This window comes from Styela clava, chromosome 12 (genome assembly GCF_964204865.1).
Source record: "Styela clava chromosome 12, kaStyClav1.hap1.2, whole genome shotgun sequence".
Classification (NCBI taxonomy): domain Eukaryota; kingdom Metazoa; phylum Chordata; class Ascidiacea; order Stolidobranchia; family Styelidae; genus Styela; species Styela clava.
In genome coordinates this window covers 17,638,004-17,658,548 of record NC_135261.1, presented here as the reverse complement: position 1 = coordinate 17,658,548, position 20,545 = coordinate 17,638,004, and the positions used below count along the sequence as shown (strand labels likewise).

General features: G+C 35.6%; 2 protein-coding genes across 4 annotated transcripts; both read right to left on the bottom strand.

Annotated features, from left to right (window-relative positions):
- Positions 1-4,645: 4,645 nt before the first annotated feature.
- LOC120329204 (adipocyte enhancer-binding protein 1-like) lies at positions 4,646-8,985 on the bottom strand. Of its 3 annotated transcripts, none has more exons than XM_078118940.1 (9): positions 8,772-8,985; positions 8,264-8,356; positions 7,770-7,874; positions 6,712-6,828; positions 6,549-6,608; positions 6,286-6,327; positions 6,050-6,202; positions 5,439-5,613; positions 4,646-4,879 (listed from the first exon to the last, which is right to left on the bottom strand). In XM_078118940.1, the coding sequence occupies exons 1-9, from the start codon at positions 8,839-8,841 to the stop codon at positions 4,819-4,821; spliced, it is 876 nt and encodes a 291-aa protein (XP_077975066.1). In that variant the 5' UTR covers positions 8,842-8,985; the 3' UTR covers positions 4,646-4,818. The 3 variants fall into 3 exon arrangements, with proteins under 3 accessions (XP_077975066.1, XP_077975064.1, XP_077975065.1); XM_078118938.1 differs by having other exon boundaries at positions 5,447-5,613; positions 8,772-8,969; XM_078118939.1 differs by lacking the exon at positions 6,549-6,608 and having other exon boundaries at positions 5,447-5,613; positions 8,772-8,975.
- Positions 8,986-14,560: 5,575 nt separating this feature from the next.
- On the bottom strand, positions 14,561-19,517 carry LOC120330258 (uncharacterized). Its single transcript, XM_039397134.2, has 3 exons — positions 19,233-19,517; positions 17,103-17,249; positions 14,561-15,629 (listed from the first exon to the last, which is right to left on the bottom strand). The coding sequence occupies exons 1-3, from the start codon at positions 19,453-19,455 to the stop codon at positions 15,481-15,483; spliced, it is 519 nt and encodes a 172-aa protein (XP_039253068.1). The 5' UTR covers positions 19,456-19,517; the 3' UTR covers positions 14,561-15,480.
- Between the last annotated feature and the right edge of the window lie 1,028 nt (positions 19,518-20,545).

Sequence of the window (20,545 nt, the reverse complement as noted above, 5' to 3'; positions counted from 1 at the left end):
TAACCATTTCTCACATTTCTATTCAGGCAGAAACGTTTTGAGATTTAACATGACGAACCTACGTAGTATATCGCCAGCTGAAATCGTGAAAATGGAACTTCACGTCGAGTTCAGACAAAAGCGAGGTTACAGAAAAACGTCAATGGCTTTGTTTTTATTATCACCCAATAACAAAACAGCCAAAATCTTGGCGAGAGGAGTACCCGTAAAAATTGGAGGCCGTCTGAGAAAGTTTGTTTTAAATTTAACAAATTTGATCGAAGTGACAAATCGTAACTCGACTTCACAGCGCTTTTCTTTTTTATCACATAATATAGCAGACCAAGCATTTCATTTAGCGGCTATGTGCAAACGAAATAGATTGATACGAAGCTGCGAGGAATATGGATTTAATTTAGCGACTCCGCCGAAGTTATTCATATATTATACTACAAAGTAAACTGATATGGAGAACTCATGTGTGAGGGAAATTAATCCAATATATATTGAAAATGTGGAAAACAATTTGCTTGCATTTTATAGTAATTCTGCTTGGCTTTTGGAGTATGCCTATACTGCTGTGCTTATGCGTTTCATGTAGACGTAGTTTGCTATTCAGCGCATTGAATAATAAAGTTTCCTGCATCAAATTTTATGTCTTTGCAATATTCCTAGGCAAACGCTCATGTTTTTCGCCACACATCACTGGGACTTGACTTAAAGAGGGTGGATAAATATTGCTGGTTTTCTCCGCGATTTCCTATCCTTGCCTGAATTCTGTATAACAAGTTGACGATATTGTACTCCACTAAATGAACTGTATAAATTATTGTTCTAAATATTATATTTAAGTCACTTAAAGGTAACAAAGTGAATGAAAAACATACTCAAAAAGACATCACGTGGAAGTTTGTGATATTGGTAGTCACAAAATCAATCGTATTATGTTTTTGTTTTCGTAGAATGTTCATTTTTAACATCAAAATGTCATTCGATACCATTTTTGTACATGTAAAATATATGAAAAGTTTGGAATCTTTACCAGTTGTAAAAATAATTTATTCACCACTCTTTTGCAAATAACTTTGAAGCCGTTACATATTGGTGCGGAGAATGATATTGTATTTATACAAACTCGCGTAGCATATTCAAAATAAAAAAATGACATTTAATCTGGAACATCAATATTCGTGGATGAAAATAGACATGAGTATAAATGTCCACGAATGGATGTGCGCAAATGTCTGTGGATATAAAGTCGTCCGTGACAGCCAATATTCGTGAAGCCATATGTTCGTGGGTGCAAATGGCCGTGGGTGCGAAGATCATGGGTGCAAATATCAGTGGGTGCAAAATGCAAATATACATCAGTCCGAATGTCGGTGTGTGCTATTGTCTATGTGCCCCTATGTCCGCGCGTGTAATCTATAAATGACCTTGCACGCAAAAATATGCAAAAAAAGCAATATCATGGGCGCTATTCATGGGTGCAAATGTACTTGGGTGAAAAAATAACGAAATAGACCGTGACCATATGTTAGAGGGTGACGATTCCTGCTTTTAATAGTAGGGGAGAGTGGGGCACGGTGGCCCATGGGGCACAGTGGTCCAATCCACTCACTAGCGACACCGGTGGTCGTACCGGGCACGTGACCAAACTGAAAAAAGTCACGGTCAAGCCTGTCCTCTAGGAAATTTATTTGCGCCGGTAGGTCGTATTGGAAAAAGTTAGGAGACTTTCGTTGTTTTTAGGGGGCCAAAGTAAAAATAAATTGCCGGAGTTTTTTTCTTCTAAACTGCAGCCCGCATGACTTTTGTCGCCCATATTGGCATGCCAGGTAGGTGCCCCACAGTGGCTTATGACGGGGTATAAGATAGATCGGCACTCTAGCCTACTTGTCGTGAGAGGGTCAATTATCCCAGAATGGTGGGCTTGGGCACAGTGGGACATCAACCACGAGTACACACTGGGACGTGTCCCACTGAACCCCTCCACAGCTCTGTAGGGTTTGAGGGACCTAGAGTAGCCTACCTTCTGTCCCCGCTCCTGCTTGCTAGTTGCAATGTTGGATTGTCTTCCTATTTCAGAGCAATCCTAATTGATTTAAATAAACAACTAGCAAAATGCCACGTAAAAGGAAAAGAAAAACCTCCATAGGCAGATCGATCCATTGGTAATGAAGAGAGCAGCGGAGCAGGTGATTCATGAAGGCAAAAAACTGCGTACAACTGCAAGAGAAAATGCCATTCCCAAAACAACCCTATCGAGGTACGTCAAAAAACTGAAGTTGATGTCAGAAAGTTCTGTGTCCGACTCAGCGCCCTCAGATAGCCTCGAGTATTTTCGTCCTAACTACACGGTAAGAAGAATATTTTCGGATGAGGAAGAAGGTGAGCTTTCGAGTTATCTGCTACAGGCATCCAGACACTACTACGGGCTTCGAAAAGACGAGGTTCGAGAGCTAGCGTATGAAATGGCAGTTAAAAATGGAACAAACATTCCGCGGTCATGGGTTGAGAACAGTAGGGCAGGAAGCGACTGGCTGTACGGATTCATGCAGCGTCATCCTAAACTCTCTCTGCGCAAACCAGAAGCCACAAGTTTGTCGAGAGCTACCAGTTTCAACAGGAAAAATGTTGGCGAATTCTTTGATAACCTTGATTCCGTAATGAAGCGTAACAAGTTTGAGCCAAATTCCATATATAACATGGACGAAACCGGGTTAACTACCGTTCAAGTGCCGTCCAGGATCATTGCCGAAACAGATATAAAGCAAGTGGGAAAGATTACTTCGGCCGAAAGGGGACTTCTTGTGACAATGATAGGCGCAGTCAATGCACTAGGAAACTCCATACCTCCGTGCTTCATTTTTCTTAGAGTCAACTTCAGAGAACATATGCTGAGAGGTGCGCCACTTGGTGCAGCTGGGTTTGCAAACAAATCTGGTTGGATAAATTCAGAAATCTTTTTTTCATGGATGAAACATTTCGTAAAACATGCAAACTGCACACCTTCAACTCCCGCACTATTACTAATGGACAACCACAAGAGTCACATCACGATTGATTCTCTCAATTACGCAAAGGAAAATGGTCTGGTTCTCCTCACATTTCCACCCCACTGTAGTCACAAACTACAGCCTCTGGACAGGTCAGTATACGGGCCGCTGAAACATTACTACAATAACGCCGTTGATGCGTGGCTAACTCTTCCAGAACATGCAGGCAAAACTCTAACGATATACGATATCGCCGGAGTTCGCGCGTTCACGCCTGAAAATATTCAGTCGGGATTTCGGGTGTCTGGAATATTTCCGTTTGATCGAGATATATTTGGCGACCATGAGTTCTTGTCTTCCTTTGTTACAGATCGCCCAGAACCAAAAGAAGATGATAGCGAAGAGTGTCAGGCTGCGCCAACCAACGCCGATGTAAGCTCTTTGCCTGGGACCTCCGGCACTACTGCACATTTCTCACCAGAAGATGTCAGACCGTTCAACAAAGGCTGTCCGCAAAGAAAAAAGTGTGGGAGAAAGAGCTCAAAGACGCTTGTTCTCACGGATACGCCGGTGAAAGAGGCTTTAACAGCTAAATTGACTAACTCACAATCCAAAATCAAAAGCTCTAAGGCTGCGGCACCTGCTGAAACGAGCAGTGATGAATCATCTGTCCCCTTGAATGACGATAGCGATCTGGAAAGTGAAGTTGATTCGCGTGTAGACGATAGTGTAGATCGGGTGGCAGCTGTGGGAGATTTTGCCATTATTAAATTCAGTAGAAGGCGTGGTGGAAACGCGTTGCATTACGTCGGTAAAATTCTTGACAAGGACGACGACGAGAAGGAATTTGAAGTTATATTTATGCAAAGAATCCCGTCGAAAGCAACAAATTCCGCTTTTGTTTTCCCCGAAGATGAAGAAAGCACATTCGGGCTGGATGAAGAAGATGTAGTCTGTCGCCTTGAAGCTCCAGATAAAGTTGGCGGCACGGCAAGAGCTTCCAGACACTACCGATTTAGTGAAGATCTCACGCAATGGAATATCCAGTAGCTTTGAAGGACAAATAAGGGCTCGATATTTTAGCAAAATTTCTTTCCTGATGGTGTTTTGTTCTTTACAAATTATTTCCTCCTCAGTGTCCCACTGTGACCCAACCTTCGCCCCACTGTATACCGACGTCGGGGCACAGTGGGGCAAAATTTTTTTTTCAAAAAACCTGGCTCACAGGAAAAATATTCCCATTGAGCAAATTCTTTGGTAAGAAATAAAAAGTTCGTTTCTCTTACAATGTAGTCATATGCTTTAGAAGTTGAAATAGCGTAGTAAATAGTTCGAAAATCGCCAAAGAAAAAATGAGGGCCACTGTGCCCCACTCTCCCCTAAAGGATGCTTAAAAACGAAACAAATTGTGGTGAGGTAACCAAGTAGTCGGGGATTGAAGTGGTTTACTCACCAGTTCACCAAACAGGCAGTTAAATGAAACACTTAACTTTGTGAATGCAAACAATAGCGATGTTAAACTTCGAAGTATCGTTTAGGTCTGTAACTAAATAGCCAGTACACAATATGTTGAGAATTTTCACTAGTTAGCAGAAATACGGAATATTGAGAATCAAATAGATAGAATAAAAAAGTAAAAATGACTTCAACTAAGGGAAAACACAATAAATACGACTGCAGTTTTATTGCTGCCTATTGTTAATCCGGAATAAAAATCATTTAGGCCTACGAAGTTAAATAATGTCCTAAAACCAAGGGCGACAAGCTCCTTTGAGGAAATCCAATCTCATCGATATGTGACCTTGCCACTCTTGTGGGTGAACCCGAATAAATCGACAGATTAGAACGTCTGGAAAAACGGTAATAACCTTCGAATTTCTATCCTTGTTTGCATTGAACACCTAAATTAATAATAATATAAAGGTTGGTTTCTAGTAGCGCTGAAAACAACTTAGAAAACTTATTTTGTATTGAAACTCGCATACACGATGCTGGGATCATCGTTAGTTAAATCGTGACGCTTGTACGACAAAGTAAAAGAGCGATGCTCATGTATATATATATATACGCGAAAGTCCAATGACTAAGTGCAGAACCGGTTGCATTTGCAACTTTAATTCGCTTAAATCTGAATTGCAAATCAAGTATCTCCACCGCAGAAGTTCACACCGGTACCGGTAAAGCCGTAGCTGAGTAGTGAGCGCCCTCTTTGTCGAAAATACGGTGTACTGACCCAATATTAGTAGAAATGGCGAATATTGAGTAAAATACCGGATTCTATATATAACGAAGGGGAAATAAAATAAACGTCCTTCCAACGACTTCAATTACTGAAATTCTGAAACCGATTGGCCCTCTGACTTGCAGGGAAAGAATTTTTTTCAGCAACAACAACAACAACAAAAAGCAGACAGAAAATATTCATACGTGCATTTCATGTTCTACAAACAACATCTTAACTTGTTTACTTGTTCGTTTCCTTGTTTTACAATGAATTTCATGGCATCTGTTGAGTTTCCACAACTAACTTTGAAGCTCTTCACCCACTGATCGGAATCTCTTCTACCTTGTGTGACAACACCCGTGATAGACAAAGGTTTACCAAAATCAACTTGGATCCAATGGCCGATGACATCTGTCAAAAATGTTATCAACTCAAAATAAATAAGTGAAGGCAAGTTGAACTCTATTCATATCACAATTTTAAAAAATTGCAAAACGTTATTCATTCACAATAAGCATCGTATACGAAAATATACATTACACTTTTATGTTTCTATATATAGTATTAACATAAACCAATTAGGTGGACAAATTACATATATATACTACAAAACCCCCATATTACGATGGAAAATTGTCGAAAATTCACTAATTTCACTACAGGGCAGTAATATTCACTAATAGGGCACAAGAAACGGCGCATAACTGAAGTAAAGAAAACAAGCGCAAATGGATATGAGGTTGATGGCGAATAACAATTGGAATGATACCTAATATAAACCATCGAACAGAACAAAAAATTGCAACAAGAAACAGTGTTCTACTCTAGGTACATAAATAATATTTACTTGTTTTGGCGCACCACGCTGCAGAATACCCAGGTGTTTGGGGCAAATCTAATCTTCCCAACCTTGGACCATGGTTTCCGTTATATTCTGATGATGACGTAATAGAAGGATCAAGAATTTTTCCACTTTTCACCCCCATCAAGCAATAGTTAACTGTCAATATAAGTTTGGAAACGGAAAAACTGTTTATATATTTATTCATATATATTATTCTTTGTAACATAAATATTACTTACTTTTTTGGTCTGGAAAACCGGTTGCCATAAATGTCATAAGATCTGTAAATCATATTTGAAAGATTTTTGTTTTAACTCAGTGAAATTCAATGTTATTGCTAACTATATGCCTGATTGCAATATAAACCTTCAGCAGCCATACTACACGTATTATTTAGGGGTTAGTCAATTTGAATTGCGGATTCGTGATCTCCAATGTACTTTCGACTCTTGAGTAAATAATTTTTTATGAAATTTGCAAAAATATATCCACTCTGTCTTACCGTCCACTGTGTATAAATCTTTATCTTTCAACGGCTGAGATGCATAACTGCTTGGCATAACTGTAAAATCCAGTACGACATTTTATATTTACCGTCACAATTAATCGTGATTGTAATTCTATACTTTATCCATTGCTTTATAAAAGTATTAAATGATACCAACTTTGATACAGAGCAGCACATATAGCGGCAACGACGGCAAGCTTCGGCCACGAAGATGCGATTGTGGCCAAGTATTCCCAAGCTGTAGTGTAAACATTGAAAAGTTTTCCCCGTTGCGCTAAAAACAAAACTAAGATAATTTTCAACAAAACTATAACGAGAATATCGGTCAGAGACCGAAGACTTATCGATCGAAAGTTAGGGGATCCCCCAAAACAGCGCTCTTACTCCATAGTGACACCTTGTGTCCCATCACTAATTAATTAATAACTCGCTAATTATACGACATAATTTGCCCAAAATCAATAGGCTTCTGGTACGAGATGAGATGGATGCACATGCAAAATCTGGAGCAGATTCATCTCGCTTCGTGAGATATCGCGTACATCTAACAGACAAACAAACATACAGACAGACAAATACCTATCAACATACTTACCGAATAAAATCGATTAGTAACAACCTGTTATTACCTATCGATTTTAATCGGTAACTATGTTGATAGGTATTCGTCTGTCTTTCTGTCTGTTAGATGCACGCGATATCTCACGAAAGCAAGATTGAATCTGGTCCAGATTTTGCATATGCATTCATCATATCTCGGACCGGAAGCCTATTGATTTTGGGCGAATTATGTCGTATAATTAGCGAGTCAATAATTAATTAGTGATGGGACACAAGGTGTCACTATGAAGTAAGAGCGCTGTTTTGGGATCCCCTAACTTTCGATCGATAAGTCTTCGGTCTCTGACCGATATTCTCGTTTAAAATTTTCAAATGTATTCTAATGCCGCTTGAATATAAATAGCCAACAGAAAAAGGGATCGGGGTCTGAGACTAGGCTACGTTGATTACATCTGTTCGTTCACGACTTAGATCGGAGATTAAGAAACGTCGACCTCGGTTTCAATGACCGTCTACGGATAATAAAAATCAGTTACCGACTTTATCATTTAAAGAAACTTTACTGCTATTTTACCTTAGCTGCCCGTCATCTATATATGTCTTAAAAGTAAAAGGACCAAAGCGAGACATTTTGAAGATACTTATCGATGATACCTTTGTTTCCATTTTCTCTTTCCCAATTTCCACATGGACAGCTATATTGCTCCCGTATGTAGTGGATTTTCACTGTCTCATTCTCTCTCTTGATTTCTTCATCGCCTGATAAAAAATTAAATTTGTATGTTTAAATCAATTACAGGAAGTAACTGCCATGGAAACTTCATTGTAATTGAATTTGAAGAATTCTTGTTTAACAATATTACATTATCACACTGTAGAATATACCAATTTTAAGAATAGTTTGCATTATTCTGTGTGAATACAATATTCAATGTATCAAGTTCGCTAATATACATTTTAAATGGGTGTATTCTTCCTGTGCTTCCCGCCAAGTTACAAATATCCCATGCGTGACTAAGCTTGCACTTAGCTTTTATAAGATAGAAAACATTAATACTGACTTCATTTACGATTCCATTATATTATTATTTTTTTATGAATTTCTTCAAGTAACGTAATCTAAACTTTTGTATAGTCATAAAACTGACGTGTTTCTCGGGAAATTAATCTTGCGCCATTTGATGATTTTAGTGACGCAGGTTCCAATTTGATCACATCTTCTAAATCACGTTTGTTGCAATCTAAACAAACAAAAACTATTTAAAATTACTGCTATAAACAAATGTTACTGTAATCAACCAATATTGTAAAAAAAAAAAAAAACTAGCAAAACACCTCAGTAATAAACAAATCGTTGCAATACTAATGTTTTTCAATATGAGAGGGAATAGAAAACGATAGGTACTCAAAACGAAAAATTAAACAAAAATTCATTTAAGAATCTCAACCTTTGTGTATATAAGTTCAGTTGTAGGCCTACTCATTCACTTTATTTTTGAAAAGTTAGAATTCATCTGGATTTTATTTCAACGATTTCAAGGTGAATTATTAAGTTGTGATGACGGTACAGGAGCATATGAAGAATAGGCATCACAAGCAATATTAGATAATATTATATTGATAACCAACGTTTAACATAATTCTTTATCACTTTACCCAAAATTCTTCTGTTGTCAATGTTCTCCCCAAGAAGTGCCGTTGCATTGTTATGCAGTCTTTCAGCCATTGCTTTATTATGTGGTATTCTGCCGTATTTATTTATATGAAAATATTGGCATATGTTTCTAAACGGAATTGTTCATACCTCTGATTTAAATATGATACCCGAGCAAAATAGCGAGAACATAGAAATTTCAAACAAAATTATAACAAAAGATTAAGAAACTCATTTACATGTTATACTATCAATGCCTTTCTGTACCTATCGGGACTACAGTTTAGTAATTGCCAAGCAATTTTTATTCAAGTAATTCAACTTAAATGATATCCTCTCTCAAATATCAAAATATACGCATTAGGCCGAGCTCAAGCCTATTTGGTCTCAGGTTATATAGGCTACGTACTATATTGTTCTCACACTTCGCGGCGTTGGTTCCGAAATGCTGCAGATAGCCCACAGTTGTTACAAAGCGACCGACATTATAAAGCACTAGCATAACAAGTCACAATGACGATTTTCCTTCGACATTGTTTTGTGTGACGTCGCCAACTCAGGCGTAACTTCAGTATTCTATTCTATTTATCGCAACTGCTTTGCTTCGATGGTTTGGCAAAACAATTCAACACATAGCAAAGGACAATTACAAACGACGGCTTTATTACGATTATTTTAACGCCCCATGTTTCAAAATATCTCAAAAGTGGGTCTCATTTTCTTTTCGCATCGAATATTCTATCGCGGGAATTTGTTTTCTAAAAAAATTTCTGAAAATTAATTTTGAATTATTGTTGCATATATATATCTAAAATCACATAAAGAATATATGATGATGAATGATGGAAGCAATTGATGATTTTATGTCATAACCGAAAACACGAAAATTTCTGATGTAAGGATTCACATTCAATTTCACATATAATATTATTAGCTATTTGAAATTTAAAATTTTTGTTAGCATATTATTCCATATAAATAAAGTTTTAAAATCAAATTTCACTATTGGTTGCTTCGCACGAAATCAATTTAGTATTCTCAACGTATGGATCTATTGGTTGGCATCTTAGACCAGTGTTTCCCAGCCTATTAATCACTACCCAAAATTGGGTTGCCTGAAAATGTTTTGCATTGCTTGTATTTTGTCAAATCTATAAGATACTGCTTTGACTTTCTAGTAAATTCTGTTGTTTATTTTATATTTGTATTGAAGTGTTGATCGATAGTAATTGTAGTTGTGCGGAAGAATCACATCGTAAAAACTTGGCATGTGCTGGTCTTAGCCAGTCAGTTAATTTTGTGGCCATTCAAGGCCTAATCATTACATACCGTCTTGTATTTGAGCACATACGTGGGTGGCCAAGTTTTTACAAAATTCATGTTATTGAATTTGTTTTAAATGACCGATATCAAATGTGACAGTTTCATACCAATCTTAATAAAATTAAACGAAATCTTTTTATACGAACCTGTTTTAAATTTATTTAAGTTTTATATTTTTACACTTGTACCACGTGTCTCACTTGTACCACGCTTCCCTATTGTCCCATTTGACACGTGGTTCAAGTGGGATAAGTGGTACAGTGGGACAAGTGGTACACGTGGTACAAGTGAGACACGTGGGACAAGTGGGACACGTGAGACAAATGGGAAAAGTGGGACACGACATTTTGGAGACACTCTACCGCACGCACGTTTTCATAGACTTCAACGCAGTGGGGCGTGAACTAGCTTTTAGCCCTAGCAGTATACATGTATACAAGATGGTCAAATTATCGTACAATGATATTGTGCTAAACTGAAGACAATTATTTTTTATATTACGTTTTTTACAATTCTCTTACAATTATTAAAAAGTGTCAGTAATTTTTTGATAAAAATTACTCGTGTTCATTTTTGCTGCAAGTTGCGTCACGTAAGAATTATTTTTACAAAACACTGCAAAAGAAGAAGAATTTGTCAAATACTGTATACTTAAAATGGTAGAAATAATGAAGCGTGCATTCTAAAATGTGAGTTTATCAAGATAATACGTAAAGTGGAAAATTGCAGTGACATCAGCTTTACAGCGATAGAGAATAATCGATGTCACTGGCTTTAAATGTTTCCTCGGATTTGAATAATTCAGGCTTGAAACACCACTATTATTGTATCATTTATAGGGGAATCCCTGGTCGCAGGGTTGATCGTAGTATAACGCCTAACGCAGAGCGCTCCAAAAGTGTATAGTTTAATATGGAGGTACTAATTTTGTTCGCCTACTTCAAATCAAGTTGTGTAAAGGGACGGAAGACTATGGACAGGGGGTATATATTCACTTGACTAACACAGACAGTCCCCGATCTAGTGATAGAACTAAAATAAGGAAAAACGAAATAAAATTATGGCCTAACCCTAACCTGATACAAACACTACGGGAGTACCTAACGCAGAATGTGGTGATGCGTTTTTTTCATTTTAATTTTTAGTCATGAACTTCATCAAGTTGCAATAGAGTACATCACTTCCTGATTCAAACCTATAATCAATACAAAATTACAATGGACATGGCAAAAGATTTTGGGATGCTGACATTATACGTGACGCTGACACTCTAAAATCCCCACCGAATAAGGTGTCGGTGCCCTAACTGTTTCAAAAACGTGTCGAAGCGCAGTGACGATACAGTAGCCAACGATTCACTTTTTAGTCTCCCCAAACCGAGGAATAAGTGTGATTTACTGCGCCTATATAACTTGCTTATGTTTTTGATAATTTTTTTTATCAACAACAGTTATTTAGTGTAGGGGTGTGCAAAGTGCGGCCCGCAAGGGAAAATTGTGCGGCCCGCGGAGGCAAATGGAGAGCAGTTTAAAGAAAATATTAAAAGATACAAAAGCTAACTGAGTTTTGGTTCCAGCCTATCGGTTGATTTTGTCTAAATCCAACCTAGAATAAGATTTAACAGCAAATTATTTGAAATGAATCTTGGCGTTTTTTACTGAAAACATCTCAATCAAGATAACTTTCCACATTTGAAAAAAGTCATGGCTTCAAATATGGCACTTTTCGGTAACCTTTTTTTTCTAAAATGGGCGTCATTTCGAATTGCTAGCACTTCCATTTAAGCAAATTTGGATAAAAGTAGTCGGGAAAAGAGCTAATTTCTCACTGAATTCGTTTAAATTGGGTGTGACAGTATATTTGAATTACAGTTTTAGGGATTTATGCATTTCAACTAATCATTTCTGCAAGGACCCCTAATGATGACATGAGATCAATAACAAAAAGACATCATTTTGTGCCTGCAACTAATAGAAAGCCTGTGTTAAATGTACGTGCGGCCCGCGGTTATTGATATTTGGCCCACCTGCGAAAAAGGTTGCACACTCCTGATTTAGTGCAACAGTACGACTTAACCGGAATACCGATAGGTGCTCGCCAGTCGCCACTAATACTGTAATAATTAGTTCTGAAGATCCAGTGTGCAGCAAAGACACACAAATAGGTTCAAAGTTCACGATGCAAACGAAGAGACTTTATTAAAATAGTGTAAAATCCACGCTTAAAGAAGATAAAATAAGAGCGACAAAATACGGTCCTTACCCAGCGACAGCACAAGCAAGAAGAATGGCACTGCGAATCCGCAGCACGGTTCACATATGCAGTGGCGGTTGGAGTCGAGTAACTGAAACCAACTGTCGGCCGACTTAAGGCTCAGACTCCACACACCAATGCATATGCAATAACTAGACACTAAATATAAATAAAATACAAAACAATAAAAAATAGAACAATTCCAGTCCCGCCACATTAGTTTAGGTTGAATACGTTCCGGTTATACGGACTTATCAAAATCTCAAACGATATTTTTATTTTTAGCCGATTATAGGATATTATAATCTTAAACAGAGTAACATTCCAGTCTAGAGGTTGCGCGAGACTAACTCCCTATATCCTTAATGCCTTTGCTCTAGCGGATCCGTATGCATATAATGCAAGGATGCTGTAGCAGGAATAAAAGTCCAATACTATGCAATTCAAGAGTCATGCTGCACACTAAAACAAATTTATTTCTGTAACATGCCGTATTTAAACCGCATGGTTGTTCTTTTCTTAACATTGTTGTAAACTGCTTGTCTGAGGAAGTCTGATTTTGATCAAACGAAACGTTATAGAAATGAATTTGTGTTAGTGTGCAGCAGGACTCTTGAGTTGCATAGTAAAGTAACGTTTATTCGAGTTAAATAATTGTGTTACACGAAATTGCTGAAATTTATTCGATTCTTGTTTTGGCAATTGTGTTTCTAATTTTAATTGCCAATGAAATCGGATGCAACTTACACGAACCACAAGATGGTGTGGTCTAAGGTAGAGCAAACATAAGAAAAAAAATTTCATACTTTACATTCCGTGCCTCGATGGTTTTGTGTCGAATAGGAATACCGTGAGTTGGTGATGTAGGTTCTAGCAGACCTGCTTCTTATAATTACCAACTTTCATAAAAATCAACTGAACGTGTCGAACCACTTTTCCCCCGATTTGAAAGGACGAGGCGATTTTGCTTTGCACTCGCATGTGGTTGGGCGGTGGATGATCTGAGGGATATATTGTTTTGTTGATTACCAATACTGTACTAGAGTAGGTCTGCCGTAATACTGTATGTCAGTGTTTGAGTTTTAAGGTACACCCTAGACTAGATTGACATGATTCAATTTTTTCATAGGTAATCATTTCCGAACCCCAACAAGTTCGAAATCTCGTCGGATGTCACTATAATTCAACGGTAATAAAAACCGTATATCATTTATAAAAACAAATACTGTTAAAGTAACTCTTATACACAACGCACTATGCAAAGCAAGTACACAGCACGACAGGTGAGAAAGTGAACAACGAATTCCGAAACGGCACGGTGAAGCGAACGAAATCCGACGTGGAGTGTTCCGGTGTATTGTATACCATAGGATGTTTTTTCTCGGCTCAAATTAGTTTAACTACCATTCCACAGATCACGGACCCAGAAAATACAAAAACCCTCAGATGGTAGCCGAGAGTAAGTTTCAATTTCGTAATTTTCTGAAATAATAGTGTCTCACAATCACGTACTTATACATTTGACTCGCGACTAAACAAAAGCTGATATTTGATAAAATCGTCTGGTTTTAATGAATGAAGGGATATAATGTCATTGGGGTACATTGAGAAATTAATTTTATGTTTGTATGTTTTAAACACTACGGCCATGGTATCTTTCTAATACATGTGTACAGTATCGAGATATATATAGATTTATGGTATACTATCTCTATTAACATCGGGTGTGCTATATTCTGCTGAAAGGCAGAAAACTATAGCCTACCTACCAAAAATAAAAATTCTTTACATAATTCAGATATATATGAAAATTGTCATAAGTTAGATAGTCATCACGATCGAGTGCAAGAAAAACAATTTAATCAATATAATTTATATCAAAGTACTTGTATTATTGAATTAATGGGTGGGGTCTATCCATGAATCGCCGAACCTGGGCTAAACATAATATTGACTCAAGAAGTATAAACAGACTTATTCGTTTCGAACTTCCGTTATTATCCAAATGGAAGTTAACGCCCATTCGGATGTCGTTCATACGCCCTGACTTTTAATGTGACAGATGTTGGACATATAAATGTGACATCAAGATTTTTAGGAAAAAACAGTTTTGACAGCTGCAATACTGAAAAAATGAAGATCTAATATTTGACTTGTATACAAGCTATACGTGCTTTCAGATCTTTACACACATATGTTTCAAAGAGATCAAATACATAAGTAACCTCCCTTTCATTAAAAAAAAACAAAGTGAAAACCAAACGGTATAACCATCACATAATTACGTGAATATATATGTCAGGTCACTCGTTTTATTTTTAGCTTCTCTCTTGTATTTCATATCACAAGAACATATATTTAATAAATAGAGAGGAAAATTATTTACGACCCAGTAATACAGTCTAAAACTTGATCAAATATCACAATAGTCACAATGGCAGCAAGACAGGTTGAAGAAAAATACGGGTGATAAAATCTAGAAAACCTAATGGTTCCAGAAAGTCACCGAGAACCAAGTTACCACCGTGCAAAACATAGAAATTCTTTCGAAAAACATGATTTTTGACACAGTTGAACGAAATTGTTAAAATTAATGTTACCTGCTAATTAAACCGAGACACATTTCAAAGAACTAAATTTCATCAATCTTAATATTGAAGATTAAGCCAAAAGACTTCACATCATACTATGAAACTGTGAGAGTACTAAATCCTAGCCTACGCATTTAATTATAGGGCGATTTGTATTCATAGGCAAATCTGAATTGACTAAAATTCTTTGTAAATTATACACTGTTTTCTTTTTCAATAGCGTGTCAACACATTAGCACAACCATATCAAGGCATAATTTGCGTCTTCAAAGAACATTAATAAGTTTATTTGGAGTAAATCTTTAAAATAATCACAAATAAACCAACTGCACAAATAATTAAACAGCAGAAAAATAAATTAATTGTCTACAAACGAATTTTGTCACTTTACAGCAAAAAACTACAAATAATTCAGTAATTAATTTAAATAAATTAACGTGGTCAGAAAATTTAGTTTTGAGCTTAAACAATATTTCCGTACTGATATCAATGGAATGTAATTAAACACTGACAAGGAAATATATCACAAAATCACAAAAAATTATCATTTTCCAAAATCCATCCATCCATAATAGTTTCGTTCAGCGATTTTCATGCTGTCTTTATCATCTTCATCGCTAACAATGTCGTTAACGTTTGAGTCAAATGGATTGATTCGAGATTGTTTTTCTTTGCCCGAATACTTTGCTGACCCTGAAATAACATTATTTAATGTTATTGCTTATAAATGAATAAATTTGCCTATTCCATGGCAAGTATGTAGTGTTATGAGGTAAACTATAAGCATAGATAGATATCTTGATCTCAAATCAAAAGCTCTGACTACCGTGATGAGAATGAAATATAATAGCGAGGGTATGCATAATTGAAAAGATCATGATTGTTCAAAAATATAAAAGTGAATTTAGTGGCAGTACCTCTTTCGACATAGATTTCGTAAAAAAGAGTACAAAATTTTACGTTAGATATCAGATGAGAAACTTCACCAGCTATCAAAAAAAAAGGCTTTTAATGTTATAATTTGTAATAAGTAAGGTAAGGTAAGAGTCGTTGTTAGTGTTAAATCAATATTGTCTTTGCCAAAATGGCGTCACTTGGCCACATAACGTAGTGGGGGATTTTACAAACCAGACCATAACAAGATGCGAAATGTTATAGTTTTACAAATAGCCAAGTCGTTAATCTATATAATTCATTTTCTTTTTATACGAAATCGCCTTTAATGCCTATTTACTTGTGTAGGCCATTAGGCGGCATGGAAATGAACCCAATGGAAAAATAAAATCGATTGACCTGATGCCTCGTGCAATCGATGTTTATTATTAAAATGATTAGATACTGAGGAAAACCGATTATTTGTACCAAACCTTTTAAAATAACATTTTAAAGATGACCTATTCACAAAAATGGTTGTCGGCATTATAAGCAACGTTTGTTTTAAAACAAATCGGCATATTTTACTTATAAGTTAGTGTGTATTCTCGTTTGAAGAGTAAATCAAAGGGCTTGGGACAACCTTTTCCTTACAGGGTATCATGCTCATTTAAATTACTTTTTTCTGAGTCGCTTGTGGGATTTTTAAATTTCAGATACAAATTTTAATAAAATACATCCAAATTCAAACTTATGCTATATAACAACAATTGTTGGCTGAAACAACGCGTGTCTGACTTTAGTTAGGCGAAGCCTCATTTTTCAAAAATTGGAGCATGCGTGATGCAAGGCCTTCGAACCCGCAGCTAAATAAAGTAACAATATTTGCGATTAATTCTTGTGATACAATAATCTGAAGTCAATTGCTTTATAAGAAGCATGACTTTGAGATTTTGAAACATAATGTTCGCATCACTCATTTTGCGTTTTCACGGATACACTGTTGAAATATAAATCTGTCCTCTGCATGCTCAGTCAACCACAATTCATGAATTATTGAGCCGTCATTTAATGTACTAAATAAAATCAATCCCGACTGTGTAAGGTTAGACTGAATTAGGGTAGAATTATTACCCCATCTTTCTTTTGATAATACTTAGATTTATATATTTCAATAAAGTTATAAGCTTCTAGCAATTTGGTTAACCCTTCGATAAGCTCCAAATATCTTACTGTAAAAGTTATGCAATTATATGATTAAATTTATTATAACAAATAATCAATATTTCTTACCAGATTTTGCCGAACTTGGCAGATTTTGAGACGAAGATCCAGTAGAAGGAATTACTGATTTACAGTATTCTAAATCCTTCTGCAGCTGTTTGAATTCTTGCAATAGTTTGTTGAGTGCTATCTGTGCTTCGTGGACTCCATTAATATCTGTTATCAGAAAAAATAAAAATAAAATAGAGTTTCGAGTTTTGTTAAATTTCAGTTTTTTGGAGAATGTTTACCCAATAGGTTTTTCTTTTACAAGACTCATAGGTTTTTGTTATTCGCCGCACGTGCGAAGGTGGCATGTTGTAAAATTGTCTTGGTTCATATCTGTCCCAGTTAAAAGAATTTCACGTCCTAAAGTCACACTTAACTTTATATATCAAGTACATATTTTATATTTTTAAAGTTCAGAAAGTCCCATAACCTTTTTCAAAATGTCAGGGTCCTATTTATGTATTTTTTATTTTGTCAAAAAGTGTAAATTTACTTGAATGTACCAGTAATTATTTGTAATATTTACAACGCAAAGAAATATATATTTCGCAATTTTGACGACTCATATTTTATGTACTACACGAGATTCGATATAAATTTCAAGTAATTAAAAAGTCGCTTTCGAAATAAACTTTATATCAGAAAAAAAGAATTCGCGTTTCAACTGTGTCCCGTTAAAACACGAAATTTTAGCTATAATGCATCAATATTTCACGATATATTCGCCACACGCGACATTCTTTCAAAATTGAACAATTGTGAAGGAATCTCACTTCCTGATTTTACCATTCATTGCATATAGTATTTCTTGTAGTTGTCTGTTACCAGAAGTATTAATAATAAATTGCTATATCAAACACAGGATACGTTATGAAATCAAGGGAAATGAATTAAATGTTGGCGACCTGCAACGCTGTTAAATTTAGCAAATAACCATAAACTACTTTTTGGAAATAGGCATATTTCAAACATTTCGTTTACTAACAATAATAAACAATTTTTTTTTTTACTTTTGTGTGTTTGGCATATCTACGACCCCCTATATAGCGATGACCAATACTATTTATAAAATAAACAATATTACTCCATAGAATAACATGAACATTATACCTCGTTCGAAAATACATTTACTAAGGTCAATTATTTTCAACGAAAGTTTGAGATTGTATCTCATTAAAAAACACTGTTAGTAGAATCAATCTACTTCAATTCGGTATTAGGGTAAACTAAATGAGTATAAAATTTATCTGATAAAAGAAAATGGTATAATTAGATCGCTATAAAGTGTAGAGATAAACATATTGTTGTTGTTATATAACCAAATTTATACAAGTGGGCTAGGTCAATCAAAAAGAACAGGATGACCAGAATGATTTGCTTTCATTTTGACTAGTTCTGCGTATTGGAATTTTTCCAAACAAGACAACAAGATATGTTTTCGACAACACATTCTGGGTGATGGCAATATTGGCAATTACCCAATGTTTTTATTTTCAATCAACGTTAAGATTTTTTCAAAATAAAGTCACAAAAATATAGGATAATAATTCAACGCAAATTGTGGTCACAAAAATCCTATAATTGAACGAAAATTTCCACCTTTTCATTGGATTAGCATGTATATTTTATGGCTCGCATCTTATCTAAACTAGCTCCATTGCTATTTCAACACGTAAGGGCGATACGTAGATCGCGACTGGCAAAGCTGTATGCTTGAGGTGGTGGTTATATGACACACGACCATATTAATAAGCTGTAAACGAACATTTGGCAATACTGACTTGAATGCAAAGTTGGATGAGTAACAGGGTTATGTACGAAATATATTCAAATTCTGTCCCATACTAGTACGTTACGGCGGACTTATGCCTCGCGTTTCAATTAAAATGTTTGAAGGAATATTTTGCATCATATTTGCGAAACAATTTCTTTTACATCGTGAAGTGTGTCAAACGCTACTAAAGTTATTTCAATTTTTGAACATGCCAGTTTTGATTCGAAGGTGGATTTGTTATTAAGAAATTCCAGCTGCCAGAACACGAGATGAGAATAGATCTTAACATGTGTCAAATTGTGATAGTTATTCGTGAAAGATGAATACAATAATTTGAATTTATATACGATATTTCTACCAAATAAAAAAAATTCTACCTTCCAATTTGTTGTCGCCATTTTCTTTCTTAGCTTGTAATCGTCGCAACATAGTATTGAACGGTCCATCATCGTTTTCAGCCTTACCATTTTTTCGGGGATCAACGTTTTGATAAGTTCGAGCATCGACATAAATTGAAAGAAACAAGAGACAGAGCAAAAGCGAAAATGTAGAACGTTGCGTAATTCTTGCAAATGAAGTTCCGTTTTGCCTTGCGTTCATTTTAAGTTTGCTTTTTTAAATATTGTTATAATTTACGATAATTGTGATCGAGTTTATCTGCATGAGAAAAAAAGATTAATGTAATAACTCGAAACAAAAATCTCTGCTACGGTATGAGTAGTCATAAATATTCTGTTGGAAACTCAACAAATCTCAATATTGTACCAAATGGTTCTATACCCACAAACGTAAAACATTCTTGTCATTGTATTCAGCGATTACATTTTATTACATTTTATCTATCCCAGAGGGATATTATTAAGCAATCTCATTGATTAGGTGGGCATTATTCAATACTCAATATAGCATTGAATGGCAAAAAATAAATATCTCCTTTTGAAGGAAATTATAGGTCAAGTAACTCTAAGGACAATAAACATAACTGTCATTGGACTGTTGCTGTCTTGGTAGAAACAGATATCTCAAAAATTATTAGAACCAGAATTGGCGTTTTCCTTTCTCCTGTTTTTTTCTTCTTACGCTTGGTGGCTAAATTGCAGCTATTATTCGATGCTTTGATTTCGAATGAAATTTTTTTTTTATCGAGCGCATATTACCTTGCCCGAGAGAATTGTTAAAAAATCGCAGAGCGACGATGCGACTCAGTTTTTTTGTCTTTGTTTTCTCATCTTTTAAATCTGTGGTATTTGTACATATAGTTTTTCTTTAATATTCAAAAATTCTTAAATAACTATTCTATGCAAACTTTCACCCGAATCTGAGAAAAACTAAAAAATTCTGAAGATATGTACATAATGTATAGCGCGCAAGTGTGGAACAACACTCCAATACTTTGAGAATATAAAAAAAATTACAGAAAAAAAAACTTAATCATGTATCATAACCATGGAAATTGGATGTAAAAGAAGAAAGTTGACTGCTGCTGAGTTAATTTATACAAAAATTGCAGTTGATTATATCCTTACCTACACTTGTTCCTAGGATAGTACTTGAGCTTGCATTATACTAACTGATATTCACCTCTCGTCAATTCTCTTATATATATACAAATAGCGATTGCTCCCTTTTTCTCTCAAATCAGCGATATTGAAGAAACATTAAGAAAAAAGATTTCTCGTTTTGTAAAATC